Raw genomic sequence first — 21,499 nt, forward strand, 5'->3', positions numbered from 1 at the left:
TAGCCCACAGCGCAGCAGATTACATGCTGACGCTGGGGAAACACTTATCTCAGCTGCCATACTGGGTGGGGGAAAGGGTGGCGGTCGAGTTGCTGGACGCATCCCACCCTCCTCCACACTGGATATAAGAAAGACGTCATCTCGTCCGCGCAGCGGGCGGGCGCAGCGGGCGCGCCGACGGCGCGCCGAAGGCGCGCCAAAGGCAAGCCCGTCTGCGCCCGTCCGCGCCAAGACCGGGCTGAGGGTCACGACTCTTGGTTTGGATGGGACAGCCGAGCGTTTAATTTACTCCAGCGATGATCTGTTACATCTAAGGTCAGTCCCGTGTAACAGCTGCCATCGATATAACCCTGAGCACATCTCTCAAATAGGAGTTATCGTTTGCCCCGGTTGTATCTCTCCTCTACCGTTCATTACTAACAACGCTCGCACCAAACAAGGCTCTAATAATAAAATAAAAAATATTGTTATTGCACTTATTAATGCAATATCTCTGGGAAAGCACAGGCAGGAAATACACGATTTGATTGTAGACAACAATATAGATACGCTATTCATTACTGAAACATGGATGGATGCCGAATCAGACCCAGACTTGGTAGTCGCTATCCCACAGGGATATACAACACATCGACTTGATAGACAGGGAAATAAAGGAGGGGGATTAGCGGTCATTACACGACACTGCTTCTCAGTCAGAATATTCCCTATTCTGTCTAAATGCTGTGAAGCATTTCAATTCGCCATTAAGATGACACCCTCATACAGCCTTAAAGGAGTACTTATGTACAGACCGCCTGGTCCTCGCTCCGCTTTCCTGGCCAATCTTAACTCACTGATCGAATCCTTGGTGACTGAGGATTCCTTTATAGTATTGGGAGATCTGAATTTTCATTTAGAGAAACAGGAGGATGCTGACTCCCAAGCACTAATTGGAGACCTCGAGAGCTTGGGGTTGGTTCAGCTCGTCAATGCCCCGACACATGAGGCTGGCCACACGTTGGATTGTATTTTTTCCAATATACATGGCATCACCGTTCAGGACATTTTACCTTTAACATGGTCCGATCACTTTGTCATTCTGTGTGCCTTGCCTATCACTGATACTCCCCCTATGAAACAGGCCTATAAGACTCAGGAGCCTTTTAGAGTATGGAAAGATATAGACAATGTAGCCTTTGCTGAGCTGCTGATTAAGTCCCGCCCTATTATATCTATGGAACCCAACCTAGCTGCCAAACAATTCACTGAGTGGATAGGGAATGCTACTAATCTACTAGTTCCTCTTAAGACCATATCCAGCAATAGAAAGACACCATCCTCTCCTTGGTTCACAGAAGAACTCAGAAAACAAAAACAAGAATGTCGAAGGCATGAAAGGCTCTGGCGAAAGTCTTATGATCAAAACAGTAAACTACGATATAAAGATACCCAACTTATCTACAAAAAACTGATCATTGAAACTAAGAAGAAGTTTTTTGAGAATCAAATTGATTCCTCTAAAAACTCCAGCAAACAGCTATTTGAAGTAGTGAAGCAACTAGCTGGGAAGCTTACAGATACAGCCCCTTCTCCTTCACAGGCCCTTTGTGATTCTTTGGCCAACTTCTTTTTCACCAAAGTTAACAACATCTATTCTGAGTTCTCAATTAAAGACACTCATGTTCCTCCACCTACTCAAATTAACCCTCCCACTTGCTTATTGACCCAATTTGAAGGATTGGAGGAGGATCAGATTAGGGACATTATGATGTCCATAAAAACAGGTTCGGCTCTAGACCCATGTCCTCCTAAAGTCTACCTACCAGTGATTGACGTTATCAGCACCACCATCACACAAGTTTGTAACATGATCCTCAGGTCAGGGATATATCCGAACATGCTAAAGAATACTCTGCTAAAACCGCTCCTAAAAAAACCATCTTTAGATAAGGAGCTGTTGAAAAACTATAGACCTATCGCCAGCCTCCCATTTCTTGCCAAAGTGCTTGAAAAGGTAATGAACATTCAGCTGACTGATTATCTCGAGCAAAACAAACTGCTGGATGATACGCAGTTCGGGTTTCGAAAGCTCCATGGCACTGAGACGGCTCTCATTAAAGCCGCAGACGACATTAGAACAATCAGAGATCATGGAGGGACAGCAGTGCTTATTATGCTGGATTTGTCGGCCGCCTTCGACACGGTCAATCACTCCATCTTGATTGACCGTGTCGGAAATTTGGGCATCCGATCCAGTGCTAAAGAACTACTCACCTCGTTTCTTTCCAGCAGAACTCAAGCAGTCACGCTGGGTCCTTTCAAATCACCAGAGCTTGCCTTACCATGTGGAGTTCCTCAGGGCTCATCGCTAAGTCCAACACTGTTTAATATCTATGTGTTGGACTTGGCGAGAGTGATTAAAACCTACCATATGAGCCTTACCTCCTATGCTGATGACACCCAGCTGGTGCTCGCTATCAATAATGACGGGGAGCAGGTAGCGGCACTGTTTCAAGAGGGTATGCTGGCTATTAAAGACTGGATGCAGGCCAACTGCTTGAGGTTGAACTCCGAAAAGACGGAGGTAGTTATCTTTGGTAAGATCGCCCCACAATGGTCTCCTGAGTGGTGGCCTCCGTCTTTGGGAACTCTACCAACACCGTCAGCTAAGGTCAGAAACTTGGGCATAGTTTTTGATGAGAAACTTAATTTTGCAGCACACGCCAACCAGACAGTAGCAAATGCTCACCACAAACTTAAATTGATAAGGAAAATTCTCCCATTTCTCTCTGACAGCGCGGGTAAAACAGTGGTGAGCACACTTGTGCTCTCCTCCTTGGACTACTGTAATGGCTTGTTTGCCAATGCACAATCCCGGGTCATCTCCAAACTCCAAATGATCCAAAATGCGGCTGCCAGATTGTTATCCAGAACTCCTAAATTCAAATCAGTCAGTCACATAATTAAGAGTTATCACTGGCTAACAATTAAAAACCGCATTAAATTCAAATCCCTGTGTCTAACTTTCAAAGCTACTCACAACCAAGGCCCAAGGTTTCTGCAAGAGCAGCTTTCCATCTACTGCCCATCAAGACAACTGAGATCGATGCAGTTACATCAGTTAGCAGTACCCCGTACCAGAACGGTTACTTGGGGAGACAGGCGCTTTACAGTGTCTGCAGCCAGACTCTGGAATTCGCTTCCGCTGACTATCAGATCGGCACAGTCTCTCCTTCAGTTTAGGAAGCTGGTGAAGACTTGGTTATTCAACCAGTAATGTATCTTCTGCCTAAAACGCTGCCATTACTCAGAGATCCTTTTAGTAATCTTAGCGCCAAGACGCCCAAGGGCAAACGTATGCGCTCTACAAATCGTATAAATAAATAAATAAATAAATAGAATAGAAACCTAGAATTTCGTGGTCTAAAGTAAGTACTTTCCCTTCTCTGCCGCTTGTCTGTTTCACCTTGCACAATTTTCTAATGGGAGATAGCTTGCTGCATGTTGTCTCACATGGTGAAGCAGTTGAGATTATTTTACTTGGTTTGTTTCGGGATCCTTTTGTAGAGTCTATAATACTGTATGGTTTGTTGTTTTCAATTGCAGAACGAAGCTTGGCGACACTTCTAACAAACTTACTGTGTTTTTGGGGTTCTAACAGACATACCTGATAATTGGTCGTGCTTCGCATGCCTATTAGGTGCTAATTAACGGACGGGATTTCATTTTAATGGATGTTGGCTCTTGATCTGGACTCCCCTTGCAAAAATAACAAGTGACTCAATAACCTCTTTAGATTGCACGGTTTGTAATTTTCAGTTACCAGCTCACGGCAACCAGACCATTTTACTGCTTTTTTTGTGCTGTTAGCAAGTGACATTGTATCCCTGCAGCATTACCTCCCCAGGAAACGTGGGCACTAATCTGTTTACCATTCATTTTCACCTAGTTTAAGTGAATGCTTTGCTCAGTGCATTCTTCTGCATCCCTTACTCTCCGTTTGCCCTGACTTTACACCCATTTTACACCTCTTTCCAAGTCGCACTGTTTTGAAATTAAAGTACTTTGTTGCCTGCATACCGTGATGTAAGGTGTCTTATACATTCGTCACAGGACCTTCCATGAATTACGAGTGCTTTATGCTTCTTGGTGGAAATCTCTTCACTTCCTCTTTGGGACCGTGGAGATGGGAAGGCTTAATATAGCGACTACGTATGGGCAAATGACCACCTGGAACCTTTATCCCACTTGTGCTAAGGGACTCGATTACCTTTGGAATTGGGTCACACATGCTTCTGAACTATACATCGCAATCTAGGATGTAAGTTGTAAAAGAGCGATTTTCTCGTATAACTGTTATTGCAGATCACTCTGATTTGGTAGTACAATCACTTACCGATCAGAATACTCACTTGAGTAGATTAGGTATATGTGTAGGTCCTGAGGAATTGCCACTGATTCTGGTTGGGACATAAAAAGGCAAGAACATATTGACCAGCTCTTTGGGAATGTAGTTAGCATTATATCCTGAATATTCCACTTCCTCGTATATTTTATTCTTTGATTAATTAAAAATCATTACAATGAGTATAAAACATGAATCTGGCATTTTGCGCTGTGCTGATCCCATCGTAATAAATGAAAATATAACAGCTATATATTAATGTTTACATTTAGATAAAAATTCCCTTCTAAAAACTAGGTAACCATCATATATGAACAGGTGCAAAGTAAAGTGCTTGAGTGTTCATAGTCCAGTGCAAAATTAAATTGTTGAGTGACTGTGGTGCTTAGTGCTATATTGTCTGACGTTAAATAGAGACTCTAAGTCGAATTAGCTTGTTCTATATTGTACTGCCTCAGTTTTAGTGTGGAGTTCAGAGTCACAATGATCTATCACAGGTCGTTGATGTTACATATTTTTACTCAACCCCACATCTTGGTGTTCCATATTCCTTGAGCAGGGTTCCACAGTTCTTAAGAAATACAGTCTTTTGCTTTAAAACAAGTGTTCTGCGTTGCACATAGAATAGTGCTTGGAGAAGGTAGTCAGCCTCGAGGTGTGCTGTTGGCTTTGTAAGATGATTTGATGTTGTGAGACTGAGATAGGATTCTACTCTCTACTACTCTCTCTACTACTCACTCTACTACTCGCTCTCTACTACTCACTCTCTACTACTCACTCTCTCTACTACTCTCTCTCTACTACTCACTCTCTACTACTCACTCTACTTCTTTCTCTCTACTACTCACTCTACTACTCTCTCTACTACTCACTCTACTACTCACTTTACTACTCTCTACTACTCACTCTACTACTCTCTACTACTCACTCTCTACTACTCACTCTCTACTACTCACTCTCTACTACTCACTCTCTACTACTCTCTCTACTACTCTCTCTACTACTCTCTACTACTCACTCTCTACTACTCACTCTCTACTACTCACTCTACTACTCACTCTACTACTCACTCTCTACTACTCACTCTGTTCTACTCTCTTCCCGGGAACTGCTTAAAAACTTGGCTTTTGTGAGCAAAAGCCAAAATTACTCATAAAATATCAGCACAAGAAGAAATTAGGAAAGAATCAAATAGGCTTGCTGGGTCGAAGGCTGTTGCCAGTCACTTACTTTCCCTGATCTCGTAAGCCTGCTGCCGCCTCCGCCACACACACCGCTACCAGTCAGTCTTGTACCAGCTTAAGGCCGTCAGACAGTCTCTTTAGTCTGAGCCGGGTCCAAGAATATTTAAGTCGTTGCCCACTCCGTTTTCTTCTCATAAGAACTCCCTGGTATCCAGTACGGGTGGGCAGAGAACTCTGCTCCGCCAGCAGTGTGGAGTTAGCCAACCACCCCCACCCCCTGGACCGGTCCCTGCTTCTGAAACCCAGCTAGGCGGGTGAGCCTGCCCTGGCCCGAGGGACTCCCGTCGGATGACTTGGAGGACCACGAGTCTCCCGCACCCGGGGCCCACGGGACGGAGCTCAAGCCCGGGCCTGGTCCCAGGTTTTGAACCGTAGCCAGGCAGGGGAGAGCCTCCCAAGGGTTTGGTGGACCCCCGTCCCCAGCGCCCAGACCCTCGGCTGGCTTGCAGGACGGGGGACTCCCGAGGCCTGTTAGCCAGAGCTCAAGCCCCGGGCCCTGTCCCAGCTTCCGAACCTTAGCCAGGCTGAGGAGAGCCTCCCCGGGCCCTGATCGACCCCTGTCCCCAGCGACTGGATCCTCGGCTGGCTTGCAATACGGGAAGCTCCTGCAACCCGGGGCCCGCCGAATGGAGCTCAAGCCTCAGGCCCGATCCCAGCTTCCGAACCGTAGCCAGGGTGAACCTCCCTGGGCCCCGGTAGACCCCCTTGGCGGCGCAGGATATCCGCAAGTTGCTGCCTTCCCACACCGGGCCCAGGCGTCCCCTGCTCAGGGCTTCTCCAAGCTCTCTAGGGGCTCCGGCTCGACCCCCTTTTCACGCAGGGCAGGTCTCCTTCCGCTCCTCGCCCCGGAGACTGCGGAGAGCTAGGCAGTCCTCCCCGCTCTGCAGCTGCCCACCCTGCCCTGGCTACTGACTGTCACCCCCCCACACCCAGACCCTTGGGCGTCAGGGTGCTGACTCAGGCGGCAGTGCTTTCCACCTTCCCAGAGCCCGGGGCAGGAACCAAGGAGGATTAAGCCCACGCCACGTCCTCTCCCGCCGGCTTGCCCGGGAGGCCATTTCCCCCGACTATTAAGCCCCCACATAGTGGGAGCTTACAGAACCCTGGGGAAAGACGAAAGTTGGAGTTAGACCGGCCGGCCATCTGGTCACCCAGCCCGCAGGGACATCTGGTCGCCCGGCCCGAAGGGCCATCTGGTCACCCGGCCCTCAGGGCCATTTGGTCGCACAGCCAGGCGACCAGATGGTCCGGGATGACCCAGCACCCAGATGGCCTGAAACAGCTGGACCCACTCGCCCTTGCAGTCCGACAACGTCGAGGGGGACCAGGTGCTAAAAGGCTGCTGCTCGGGAGGCTCCTTCCCCAGGGCTGCTCGCCTCCCTGCTCGACTTGCGTGGGATTAGTGGGAAGGAGGGGGGGACCTGGCCGGCCCAGGACATCTGGTCACCCTGCTGACCCGCAAGGGATGGTGGCTCCCAACCCGCACCCCGGTCGGGCAGGGACGGGAGAGGGGATGTCCCCATGCCGGAGGGTATGTGGTTGAGGCGGCCTCCCACAGGCCCGCATCGCCCCCTCCATGTCCGTCCCGACAACAGAGGGACCCACCCCTGGGTGCGGTGGAAGAGGAAAGATGCACCGAAAGACAAATGCTTGGCTCCACCAAGACCTGGAACACTCTCCCTACCAGCCTACGACAGACCCAGGACCTGCTGGCCTTCAAAAGACTTCTCAAGACCTGGCTTTTCGATCAGTAGCAGCCCCCCTCACCCCCCCCCCCAGCGCCTTGAGACCCTCACGGGTATGTAGCGCGCTTTACAAATGAAATGATTGATTGATTGTTGTCCACTAGAATACCCGCCTTAATTTACATTAAAGATAACGAATGTGCTGTTCATCAGCTGCTCAGTCATAAAATGGGTGCCATGGAAGGCCTGCCTTACTTATCAGTGGCTTCACATGACTGAACTTTAAGCAGTAGGCCAGATGATGCCGGTCATCAGTTTCTGAGCCTCGTATTTCCTGTATATAATTCTGTGTACTACTTTATACCTTCTCCAGTCAGGTGCGATACAGTAGTCTTGAGCTCCTAGACTGTTTCCTCTAAATCAGAGAATCTCCCTTCAGTTTCCGAAGCTCTGTCAACTATTTTATGGATATCCTGATGGAGAAGAGTTGCAACTGATCTCACTTCTCCAATCTTTGTCTTCAACACTGCTCTGAAAGTCTTAATAGCTTGTGGCATAGCTCTTATGTTGGAGCTTCAGAGAGACTAAGGGGTCGATTAGGATGGTGGACGGATCGCCACCGCCAGGCAGGTGGTGGCGATCCGTCCGCCATCCGTGCCCGTCCGCAGCCAATTTCCCCCGCCATATTACAATGGCGGGGGGGACCGCGTCGGACAGAAACACCGTCTGCTGCTTTCCCGCGCAGTCTGCTTGCGACCGTGGCAGAAAAGCTCTAATGTGGTGGCGGTGTCTATCAGACCCGCCAGCCATATTAGGATGGGCTTTGGGGTATGCCTTTCCGTCGCGGCAATGCCGCCACGGAAAGGCATACGGTCTTTGCTTTGGGGGCCCGTTGCAGGCCCCCAGGGTGAAGGGTGGGTGGGGGGTGCGCATGGGGGGTACCATCGTTTCCAAGTACAACATGGCAGGCACCGCGCGGTGCCAGTCATGTTGTGCTTGGAAACGCACAACATGCCTTTTTAGCATTGCTGCGGGCTGTGCTTCAAGAATCGTCGGCCGCAATGTTAAAAATGCGGGATGCACCCGCCACTGTGGGGAATGCATCCTAATTCGGGGCACGGAACCTCCACCCTTGTGGCGGACAGTCCCTGCCCCAGACAGGATGGCAGACAAACAAAGTCCGTCCGCAATCCTAATCGACCCCTATGTTGGGGCCACTCCACCCGTCTTTCTGGTGGACTCAGCTAGTAGGGCTGTGAATTTGTCAATCATGGTTTCCGCCACTGAGGAGGACGACATGTCTCTCGCCATGATCATGGCCTCTAGCATGAAACCCCTCTTGCTGTCGTATTTAAGCCACCTGTAGCAGTCTTTCAGAGGCGAGAGGTGAAAGCTTGTTGCCCAGTTTCAGCATGTGGCATCTGGGCCCACAAACCAGTGGGCAGCAGTCTGGTGAAAGCCTTAGAAGTTAATGCCTCCATGAAAACTGGATCATTATCTCACCTGGGCAACATATCCCAGTCCTCCAGTTCTCGCAATTCACTCGAAGGGCCCTCCCACCCTATGGAAGAGGCATCTCTGCTTCTGCCTTCAAGCAGAAATTACCCAACACAGGTTATTTCGGTCTTAGTCTCCTGGGATGATAGTGATCAGATTCCCAACACCAGCCTGAACCAGACAACATCACCATTCCAACAAAGTTCAACTGCAGGCTAAAGCACTGAGCACACACCACAGCCCGCCTGCACCACAGTCCTAATTTTGGTGTGGGACAGCACGTGCAGCCAGCGGCTCTCCTTCATCTTCCTGACTATGTAGGCTCTCTTGAAGTTGGCGGGCCAATGGCAGGGCAGTCACATTACTTTTAAGGGATGCAAATTCGTAGGGGTGGAGGCTTCATCCAGTGAAAGCCACTAAAACCCCATCAAATTGGGACACCCTATCAATGTACCCAGTTCAGTCCCACTGCCAGATGCCCAGGGCCCAAGGAGGAGCGGCCACCATCTCGGCTGACCAGGCCACATCCCCTACAAGCATCATTACTGACCTAAATTTGAACGCAAAACAGCAGTGGTCAGTAAACTAATATTGTTCTTTAAATAACATTTTATGGTCCATAAACTGCCCACAATGGCATGGGTTTCGCTCACCAAAATGGTTATGCACCCGAGACTCCTACTTTTTTGTAAATCTACCGGTGGGAGTACCGATCTCATGGTGTAGACAACTGGACATCCTGGTGCATGGCCTTATCTGGGACGGTTGTTGACATGGTCTCCCTGACAGTTCTCCTGCGCCCCTTGGAGGAGGGGGGATTGGGTGTACTGGGCTTTGAACTGTTTTTCTTGGCTACACAACTTCAGTGGCTTGTGTTGTGGCTTGACTGACCTTATTGGGGTGGGCTGGAGGTGATTGGGCTTGCGACACATATCGAGACCTTTCTGGCCAAGTTGCTTTGCCCATCGGCGGTACTCGAGCACCCAGGGTTGCTGCTTTCTGTGGCATTGAAATGCTAGCGCAGATGTGTCTGGACTGCAGTGAAATCGTTGTATGCACCAGCACTACCTTAAGAGGCCAGCCTCACGGGAAACCCCTCTTATTTTACAGTCTGGTAAATATCGGCCTGGACGGATGCTGGGCTGACCACAGTTGGTGACTGCTATCAACAAGGCACCCTGGTGCCGCTGGATGAACTGATGGAGCAATATGATTTGCTGCCAGGGCAATTCCTTGCGTACAAAGCATTGATACGTACGCTTTGGGACTTGTGGGTGGGAGTCCGGCAAGAGCCTGTGACTCATGGTGTTTTGCAATTATTGGTCACCCTGGGATCCGCTAGATACCTGATGACCTGGTTTTATCAATCCCTTACCACAATGGTGCGTAGGACCTTGCATGCTTTACGGGGCAAACAAAAAGATTCTGGAACGAGACCTGTCTGACTCTGGGTGGCAGAGAATCGTGGCCTCCCTGAAAATGGTCGCTAGGAACAGGAGGTTGAAATACCTTGATTTCAACTACATACACATGACATACATGACACAGCATAGACTCTAGGTGGTGTATGGACGTTAGCCCTGCCCCTACCCCAGATGCGGTCACTTGGCTGCTGACTTTATACACGTGGCGTGGTACTGCCCCATCCTACGGCACTATTGGGAGGCAATTTTTACGATCCCTCCTTTTTCCCCGGATGTGTGTATTCTGGGGTTGTTTCCAAGGCCGACTACATGGAAAGTGGGCTCACAGTTTATAGATTTGGCATTAGTATTGGCTAAAAGGCGACTAGCAATGTCCTGCAAGTCAGCTGAGGGGTACCAAGATCCAGGTTTGAAGGGTGGATGTTACCCAGTGGGCCAGGGCTGCTGAGGAAAGGGCATTGGTCAGAGAAAAAGACAAAGGAGTAAGAGCTCGCCCTATAGCAGGCCCATGGACTGAGGTACTGGTGTCATGGGAACACCCGGAGGCAGGCCCAGGAGGGGAACTGGGGAGCACAGTGATTCACTGTAAGCAGGATGGTTGGGTTGTTGGACGACAAGAGAGAGGCTGGCCTTGGGATAACCTGGAAGGCTCCACTAACCCCAGATTTCTCGTACTACCCGATTGATGGGACAGGAAATGATTGCACCACATTATATTGCTCACTTTATTTATTTATTTATTTATTTATATGCTTGTATAGCGCAAGAATCCAGCCCGAAAGGGTTATCTCCGTGCTTTGACAGCAGCAGGTCGCAAGAAACTGTAAAGGCAGCAATCCTAGAGTTATATCTCCTCAAACAGATTCGTCTTCAGCATTTTTCTAAAGGTGAGGTGTTTGGGGACCTGTCTTAAGTTGAGGGGCAGGTTGTTCCACAGAGCCGGCCCCACTGATGAGAGGGCTCTGCCGCCTTGTCTGGTTTTTTTAATGAAAGGTGTTTTGAGCAGGAGTAGATTACTTGACCGTAATTCTCGTTCTGGTTTGTAGGGTTGGAATAGTTTGGCTAGATATTTGGGGCCGTTTCCATATAAGCACTTATGTACAGTGCAGCAAATTTTGAATTTAACCCGTTGGCGTATTGGAAGCCAATGTAGTTTTTTTAACAGGGGTCCGGAAGATGTTCTGGGGGGGGGCATTCAGAATCAGTCTTGCCGCCGTGTTCTGGACCACCTGCAGACGATTGATGGCATCCTCATTGGCTTGTATCAGAAGCCCGTTGCAATAGTCAAGACGACTTATTACAAGGGCTTGCACCAGAGTCTTTCTGTAGATGTCAGGCAGCAGGGGAAAGACTCGTCTGAGTAATCCAATGGTGCGAAAACAAGCACCAGCAATTGCATTTGCATGTTCTTTGAGGGTAAGGTTTTGGTCGAGTTTCACACCCAGATTTTTGATGGTAGGTTTAGGGGAGGGTACAGGTCCCAAGTCTTGGGGCCACCAATCAGGAGACCAAAGCATGCTGGCTTTCCCAAAACACATTACTTCGGTCTTCCCGACGTTGCACTGGAGGTAGTTGGCAGCCATCCAGTTGGAGATGGCCCTCATACCTTCCGCAAAATTTCCCCTAACATTAGGGTCGGGGGCATGGAAAGGGTAGAGGAGTTGAGTGTCGTCGGCATACGACACTGGAGTGAATCCGTACTTCCTCACAATCTCAGCAAGGGGGGCCACATATATATTGAATAATGTGGGGCTTAGGCATGAGCCCTGTGGCACCCCCTTAGTGAGCGCCCTAGAGATGGAATGGTAGGGGCCCAGGCTGACAGATTGTGAGCGCCCGGAAAGGAAACTCTCCAGCCATGCAAGTGCCTGACCTCTGATGCCCGCTCCTTGTAACCGGTTCAGCAAGATCTTATGAGAAACAGTATCGAAGGCAGCTGACAGGTCTAACAGCACCAGAATCATCGAGCCTCCTCTATCCTGTGACATCTTGATGTTATCGGTCACGGAGAGGAGTGCAGATTGGGTGCTGTAGTTGGGCCTGAACCCAGATTGGGATTGGTCCAGGCCCCCTGTCGCTTCGATAAAGCTAGAGATCTGAGAGTTGACATGTTTCTCAGCCAGTTTCGTCAGGAGGGGCAGGAGAGAAATAGGACGGAGGTTGGAGAGTTCAGTCCAGGGAGAGGTGGTATTCTTCCGTATCGGGTTCACAGTTGCCTCTTTCCACTGTTGTGGAAGCTTGCCTTCTTTAAAAGAAAGGTTAAGAATTTTAGTAATAATGGGACACAATGATCTGCTCAGGTTATTGGTTAACCTAGCCGGGAGAAGATCACAAGGAGATCCAGATTTCATGTTTCCCAGGAGTGTTTGAACTTCATTTTCTGTGACTTCTGGAATGATGTTAAAGGTCTCTGAAGGCGTTTCCTGACATAAGGTAGTAGAGTCTTCCGGGTTATTCGGGTGCTTGGCCAATATTTTATTGTAAATGGTGTCAATTTTGTCCTCAAAGAACTGGGAAATATTGTTGCATAGTTCTTGAGAGAAGGTATCCGGACTTTCGCATGCCAGGGGGTTAGTAAAAGTTTTGAGAATTTTGTATAGTTCTCTAGTGGAGTTAGCAGCTTCATCAAGCTGGGAGCGTAGGCTAGTTTTTCTTGCTTTTTTGATGTTATTATAGTAGGTGGATATGGCCTGCTGGTAGAGTGCCTTATTCTCGGGGGAGTGGTCCTTTCTCCATTGCTTTTCCAGTTTCCTGCATTTTTGTTTCTCTATTTTTAATGAGTCGGAATACCATATTTCTTTTTTGGTGGTCAGGGGTTTTTTGATAGTCTTTTGCGGGGCTAGAGAGTTTATGGTCTCTAGAAGAGAGCTATTTAATTTGGATAGAGCCAAATCGATGTCATCAGAATCGGAAATGATAGGTTCTTTCCAGGTTTGTTCAAAGGTAGATGAGGTAATTTTGTGCCATGCTCTTTTAGTGATGCTCATAGTGGCCGGGGGAGCAGAGGGTTTATTAAGTCTCAGAAAGGAGAATTCCAACATGCTGTGGTCAGACCAGCTGATGGATGTAGGGGGATGACAGTGTATAGAAGGGTGGTTAGTAAAAATCAAGTCCAGTGTATGGCCTTTCCTGTGAGTAGGGCCACAGTTTCTTAGGTGAAGACCTAAAAGAGCCAAATCATCGAGGAGAAGCTTGGTATTAGGGTCATCAGCAATATCTGCATGGAAGTTAAAATCGCCGAGAACAATGAAATTTTCTTTAGCTCTTAAGTATGGGGCTAATATTTCAGTTAAGGCGAGAGAAAAGCCAGCATTGGGTCCCGGAGGTCGATATACTAGGGCACCTTTCCAGTGTTCTTTAGTTTTAGTGTGAATTTTAAAAATCATGATTTCCATAGTCGGTAGAATAGTTTGTTCCATTATCGTAATATGGATGCTTTCTTTAAAAATGATGGCAATACCTCCACCAGTTTTTATAGGGCGGTCTTGTCTTAAAATTTTATATCCTTGAGGGATACCCAAAGTTATGGATGGAAGAGTGTGAGGCTTCAGCCAAGTTTCCGTAAGGAAACATATTTCCGGTATTTGACTTTGGATAGTATCCCAAATCTCTACATAATGTCGGGGCAGTGACCGAACATTCATGAGAAAACTTTTCCAACCTTTTATTCTTAAAGTGGCCTCATTGTCCCTAGCAGAACCAATAATAATGCCGTTGGAAGTGGCTTGGAATCTGCAGAGGGGACAAGAGAACGGGCCCTCGGGAAAAGGCCAATTGTCGCTGGCACACCTCCGTAAACTCGGTGGTTGGAGTGCTATCAAGGACTGCGAGGTGTACCTGATGCGAGTGTCTTTGGTTGGGGCCATGGTGGGAACAGGGTAGGGAGAGGGGCCCCTGGTCCCGTCCTGTCGGACGGGCGCAGACGGGCTTCTCTCTGGCGCCTCTCCGGCGCTTCACTGCGCGCGACCGCTGCGCGCTTTCAGTGACGAGGGGGCTAAATACCTTCAGGTTACAGCCACTAGAGCGCTGACCGCTCAGGCAAATGCGGAAGTGACCTGGCTCTGCCTGACCCGCCCTCCGCTCAACGGCACTGGTTGCCGAGTCGGACCGGGGCGGGCAGGACGCGATATCGAGCCCAGGCTATGCACAGATAGATTTTATTCTTATTGCCCCAATAGCGAGTAGCGCTTTCAATGCTAACAGAACTAATTAGGTTTAAAATGCAGCGTTAGTGGGATGCGTACATTTAAAACACAATTATCAAACTAAATAGTATGCAAGCATACAAGATTAAAAATCATTAGCTGCAGTGTCAATTTCTGCGTACCAGTGCGCCAGCGGATCGGGAAGACGCTCTCACAGCCCCCCTACCGCAGTGCACCGCCCGTTCCTCTCCGCCTAAATACCTTCAGGTTACAGCAACTAGAGCGCTGCTTCCAAGGCATGATCTAGGCCGCAGGGGGTCTCCGGCCTAGAGCTGGGTGGAAATCACCCGACCCCCATATTCCGCCCATCTACACCCACGATAATTGAAAGCCATTACCCCTTCAAGGCGGGAGTTGGCCTTCTGAAACTGACTGCCTACTTTTCATGTGCAAGGTCACTGTGTATTTGTCCTTCTAGTGCTGTTGGTTGTATGTCCCTTTGATTTTCTGTTATGTATTTGGCACTTCATTTCCCTTGATTGATAATCCTTTGAACGGCCATGGTGGATATTCACCAAATGATTGACCAAAGAAGATCTAAGTTGATAACGTAATTATACAATGGTATTACTAACGTATTACTCCAATGTGAAGTGTTATAATGATAAGTGTCAATAAAAAATACTTTAAAAAAAACATTGTGGTCCATGCTCTATGAATATTAGGAAGCTCTTTTAAAGCCACTTGTAATTAGCTGTGAATTGATATGACAAACTGTGTTATGAGTGGCATCCAGGTAATTAGCAGGTGCATAATAGCAAACATTATTTGAGGTACATCATTAATTTTGGTGAACTTGTTCGGTAATAAATTCTATATTCTTTCACGTGGCTGTAGCAGTGATCTTAATTGGCGATATTCTCATGTGGGGCGTCTGTTTTGAGTTTTTGATTGTTTAATCACATCGAATCTAAACATACCTCTGTACAGTGTATTTGGGGCTGGACAAAGGCTTCTGATTTGTGTGTGTAGAAGCTGTATTGCATTTTCATCGATTATAGAATGGCGTGCATTGACCATTTACTACTGCACCCTCTTAGATTGCCGCATTTCTCTTTCCATACTGCATAAAAACCTTTGCTGCGTCTGTCTGCACTTTTCGCAGTCCATAATTACATTTATAACTGATGCAGCTCTAATGCAAATCAAGAGTTGTCTTTGCAGCACCAGCAACTGACATATACCTCACCTAGACTTGTGATGCAGCTCTAGGGTTTGAAAGATGCGATTTGACCTTTTACCCTGTGCACACACAGCTCAGTTGCTGCAAAACATTATTTGCTTTAATGTGATTGAAGGCATATATGACATATGGATTGTTAAAATGTTCGTTTTTCTCAATTTAAGGTTGATAACAACGTAACCAGGCATTTGGATGATGTATTAAAGAGATCAGATTGGGATTTATTAATACTCCATTACCTTGGGTTGGATCACATTGGTCATTTGAGTGGACCTAATAGCCCATTGGTGGGGCCGAAGCTTCTTGAAATGGATAATGTGTTAAAGAAAATTCACACTAACCTACTCTCAAAGGTAAATCCTATGCTATTTATTTTTCCCTTTTATGCGTAATGTCAATGTCATTTAATTGTATTCAAAGCTGTAAAAGAACAAAATCTGCAGTGCCTGCATACATTTATACAAATACCGATTCCTATACTTTTCCTGAATACCCATCTTTTTTATTTCTAGGCGACAGAGACATTGCCACAATCCAGTCATGCTTGTAGGCTCTATATAGCTTCTCAACTTTGTCAAAATCAATTTATTAGCAATAGATTAAGAACGTCACATTTTTACGAGTTAAGATCAAATAAGTGGGAACAGTGTCGGTAGTGCCAGCAATGGGGAATCAGTGAACAGATTTAGGGAATTACTTATGTGTTTGTAATTTGAAACTTAGCATTGTTTTTTCTTTTCTAGTACAGTACTCTCAAGTCCTTTGTTATTCATTCCAAATAAGTGCTGTTGTTACCAAAAAAACAGTTTCCAAAAAAGGATGTATGTTGAGAACGGAGTGGGGGTGGGCAAACATTGTAACCTGATCATACTTTGTGTTAATGATATTCAAAATCATTTGGTACACACCTGAGCTATTTCTACTAGTTGGGGCTCAGTTCCAGCACTAAGTAATTATCTGGTTATGGTCATAATAGCAGAACTGAGCACGTTCTTCAAACAATTTATTGACGCATCTACTACAATTCTTTAGAGGCTTATTTGATGGAAGAGGTTTCCTTTTACTGTGTTGTACCACCACAGCTTTGCTTGTATGTGGTCACTAATACTCAGTTTTTCATCAACTATGCAGTGTTTTGTGAAGTAGACAATAGATTATGCAGGCCAGGGAAGTCATCGATAATGAATGGTTCTTCAGAGGTACAGGAATTATTAACAACGCTTGACCAAAATGAAATTGATGAACCGCTAACCTTAAATTATTCCGACCCATATACCGGGTTTACCAGGCAATGTCCCCCGAAAACAGGATATTTAAAAAAGTCTTTTCTTAATATACTTTTTTGGAACATCGCAGGTTTGTGCCCCAAACTTACCAATGAAATCTGGATTGATTTCATACAAAAATGTAATGTCCTCTGTCTACAGGAGACATGGGCTAGATGTGCAATACACATAGAGGGCTATAAAACCTACTTTTCTCAAGCACTTCCTTCAACTTCAGGGAGAGCTAGGAGAGGTATGTCGATTTTTATTTCTAATCTTGTTGACATTCAAAATATTGTTCAAGTTAAAATAGAGACTAACTATCAAATTATAATGCTGAGGGCGAATAAAAGCAACTCCTTTGTGTTGGTTAACATTTATTTTAATCTTAAACAGGACGAAATAATTGGAGTACTAAAAGAAATTCATTTATGCTTGCAGGAACTAAAAAATAAGGCAACCAAAGACTTGGTAATTATATGGGGGGGCGACTTCAATCAATTCCTATGCGAGCACAAATCTAACTTAACCTGTGGTCTTCGGGACCAAAACGAAATTCCACTCACTCATTTTCCCCATACAATGACGGGGAACTGTTTGAACGAAACACTTTAAGGGTTGGAATTGGGTTTGGCTAATGAATTGGTGAACCCTCCAATTCCCTTACCCGTAACTTTTAATGGTAGAGGATTATCTAGTATCATAGACTTCATTTTTATTTCTAGTGATTTCCGATCTCGAATATTGAATTTTTTGACGCATGATATTGCAATAAGCGATCACTATCCCAACAGTATTACACTATCGCTTCCACACCAATCTGATATACGTAACTCTTTGAGGACCCTTGGGCAGGCGACCCTGAGTCTTGACAAGGTAAATGGTTTCTCGTTAAAGTGGGTTAAAGTAGATCCATTAGAGTTCACCACGAAAGTAGTAAAAAACTCACTACTGGCAGTTAAAAAATGCCTTCATCTTTTCACTGGACACGAAGAGGTCATGAGTAACTTCGTGTCTATAACGAAAAAAATAAAAGAAGCTTTCCTTTTTTATTTTTTTTTTATTTTGCAATTTATTTCAACAGTCAGCTGTACAATGAGCAGAAATAAATATCAAAACCAAAGCAAATGAATAAAAATGTCAAATAATAAGTGATACTTCTAAAATGCAAACAAATGTTATAAGTTACCTAAATCACATTAAATCCAATTGATTATAGGCTCCCATATTTTTAAGCCCAGTGACCTTCTTTTTATCCCTTTGAGTTTATACATTGCAATTTATAGGCAGTAAATAGAGAGCAGTTTGGAACGCCAATGATGAAAGATTGGAGGTTCAACATCAATCCATCTAGAAGTAATACAGTAACGAAAAATTGACGTACAAATAAACAAAAAAGCTTCTTCGGCTGTCGATCTAGTACCGATGTGATCCGTTTGTATACCTAAAATTACTAATTCAGGGGTTAGCTTTACATCAATTTCTAAACAATTATTAATGAAAATTTCTATATCAGCAATAAATCGTGAAAGTTTCCTACATTTAAAAAACATATGGATAGAATCAGCCCTGGTCTTGTCACAACGGTTACAGCTATCATCAGCACCTGTTTTCCATCTCGCTATTTTAATGGGAGAATAATACAAATCAAACATTGACATGTAATGTTGACTTTGTAGTGAGCCGTTAAAAAGAATCTTAATTGATAATTCAATAGATCTTCCGATATCAACGCTCTCAAGTTCAAATTTCCTTTTCCATTTGCTCTCTACTGAAAAAAGATCATCTTCAAATTGATTAATTGCCGTAGCGTAAACTAAACCTATTTTTTTAACTTTCTTACTTATTTCTAAAATTGAATTTTTAATCATACAGCTATGATCAAGAAGGCCTTTAGATTCTAAAAAACTCCGGATCTGGAGGTATTTAAAAAAATCATTTTTAGACAAACTATATTTAACTCGGAGATCTGCAAAAGAAATAAGTTTAGATGGCGGCCGCTACGATAGCGGTGTGAGCTGCTCTCTCCCTCGCTCCCGACTTGAAGGAAGAACGGAATGGCAGTGAGATAGGAATTGAACCCTGTTTGCCATGAAGACGGTTTACTGAATACCTGTTTGCTGTTTTGGTTTTCTTGGCATTTCCTCCTTCCCGGCTCCTGGTTCTCAGCTCCTCCGGCTTCTCCGGCTGCGGCTGCGGCTTCCGGCTCCTCCGGCATCTCCGGCTCCCGACTCTGGGCTCCCGCTCAGGTGCTCTCCTTGAATCCGACGCCGGGATTTTGGTTCAACGCCAGGACCTGCTGTGTGGCATTTGATGCAGCTGCTCCTTCTGCTTTGCTCCCGGCGGATTTCTCCGCATACAATCTCTCATTGGCGATTTCCTTCCTGGCGCCCTGTTCGGTTACCGTTCAATCTTCAGCATTTTTCTATAATGCCTCCAAAGAACGATAATCTTCAACCGAAACTCCCTAATACCAGGAGCGGTAAACTGAAATCTGCAGCGGTACCGGACGTGAATGGGGCTGAAGAGACTGTGACTACTGGCTCAGCCCGGGGTGCTAAAAAAACCGGTGAGTCTGCTGCTGTTTCACTAATTAAAAGAGGAGGAGAGCATAGTAGTAAGAATGTATCACAAACTTTACCTGCTCTTTGTGAGAAACAAGCAGCAAAAAACGCGTTGGTGCAATCTTCTCAAACTATTCACCCTGATGATGTATCACTGCCTCCCTCAGAGAGCATAGAAAGCTCGGCTGGGCATTCTCTAACTTTTGGGGAGACTGGGGTTAATGAACCTGGAGTTGAACCTGAACCTGAGTTTCAACCCGGAGTTGAATCTATAAATGAAGTTATAAATGAACAGGGTATAGCCCCGGATTTAATTTCCGCCACAGATCCCCGGTTAGATTTTGATTCATCATCAAACGGCATTCTGGGACCTGTAGTCCCTTCTGTATCTAATGGTGCTGGTGCTGGTGCTGCTGGAACTGTTGGAACTGTTGGAAATGTTGGAACTGCAGTTCTTAACAAAAACTTTATTACATCTGAGGGGGACACAACTAAATTAGGGCGGAATCTGGTGTACTCCGAGAAGATGATGAAGTTTCAAACCTAACAACTATATAGGAGGCTAATGAAAACATTTTTTCCATGTCCGATTTAACATCAGATGAGAGCCTGGATAAAGATTGGGCTGATTATCCAGTAGAAGATAGCAGCATGGAAGAGGAAGAAGTTGATGGGGCTAGTGAGATCTCGCCCGGCTCGACTATTACAGTCAAGAAACATCGGTTGAGGAAACTACCGTCCTCTAGAAACAAATCAAGCAACCAGGAAGACCAGCAATCGACACAATCATGTCCCATAAATGATCAAGTACTTTCAGAAACAAATGATTCTAGTTCTGACCCGGAGGTGACTTTGTCTATGATTTATCAAACTATGCTCGCCCATCGATCTGACACTAAAACCGAGATTGCACGCGCCCAAGCCACTTGCCAAAAAGTCAAAAATGCTGTTCGGCGTATTACCAAAATATGTACCGATATGTCAGCTAGGGTATCAGAGGCTGAGAATAGAATATCCACCTTAGAGGATAAAGTTGCTACTCAAAAAAATGAACTTAAACAAGTTAAAGCACAACGAGACGATATTAGCTTTAAACTCACCGAGCTTGAAAATCAGTCTCGGAGGAATAATCTACGAGTTTTGGGGGTTCCAGAAAATTTAGGTGGATCTGATGTTCGTAAATTTGTGTGTGATCTATTTTTTTCAGCATTTCCTGAACTTCTTGGGATTGGCAAGTGGTAATCGAATGTGCTCATCGTTTTCCTTTTTCTTTAAAATCAAAGCCAAAAGAAGGGGATTACCCACGAGGGATTTTGGTTAGTTTAACAACTTTCTGGCCAGAGAAGCCGTCTTTGACTTAGCCAGACCTGATAAAAAACGCTCTGCAAAAGGGTGCAGTTTTTTTGTGAGACCCGACTTTTGCCAGGCTACAGTGTCTAAACGATGGCATCTTAGACAGCTAATCTCTGGTTTCCAAGAAAAGGGCGCTACAGTCTACCAACAAAGGATAAATGTGGGGAGGGTCAAAAAGGGCTTATATTTAACGACCAAGACCACTCACGCCCTAATAATAACTATCAAAACACGAAAAAGTGGCCTGGTCAGAAAACTGTAAGTGTGCCGCAACTGAACTATATCCCCAAGGCCATTAGTAACACTAGAAGTGATGACCCAGGTCTGGTAAAGAAATTCCCATCAGCCCACCCATTTGGTGGAATGTCGTCATGTGGGAGTTGTCACCAATCCAGATCTCGAACAGTGCACCTAGTCATGGTGCAGAGATGGATTATCATAATGTGAGTTCAGACCACTGGGCTTCACTGGTGATGCTAATGGGGTGCAGTGCAAGTGGAAAAATTAAAGTGAAAAATGTGAAGGTAAAATTGACTCCAAGAACCAAAATTAAATTTTAATCAGTATGGCGCTCGGGTCAAGATTAAAACTTGCCAAAGTAGTTTGAAATAATAACTATATATAGGCAAAGTGAGTGGAGGTCGACATGTTTCAGCTGTACTGACTGTTGGTCTTAGCTTTCTTCAGGACCA

The 21,499-nt window shown here is 45.8% G+C and overlaps 1 protein-coding gene across 1 annotated transcript in view; it reads left to right on the forward strand.

Annotated features, from left to right (window-relative positions):
- The window catches only part of PIGG (phosphatidylinositol glycan anchor biosynthesis class G (EMM blood group)), an 867,273-nt gene that overhangs the window by 163,417 nt on the left and 682,357 nt on the right, over positions 1 to 21,499 (forward strand). The window contains exon 4 of the mRNA XM_086961823.1: positions 15,790 to 15,978. Within this exon, the coding sequence (XP_086817949.1) occupies positions 15,790 to 15,978 (189 nt within the window). The remainder of the gene's footprint in view (positions 1 to 15,789; positions 15,979 to 21,499) is intronic.

Source organism: Lissotriton vulgaris, chromosome 3_1 (assembly GCF_964263255.1).
Source record: "Lissotriton vulgaris chromosome 3_1, aLisVul1.2, whole genome shotgun sequence".
NCBI classification, from domain to species: domain Eukaryota; kingdom Metazoa; phylum Chordata; class Amphibia; order Caudata; family Salamandridae; genus Lissotriton; species Lissotriton vulgaris.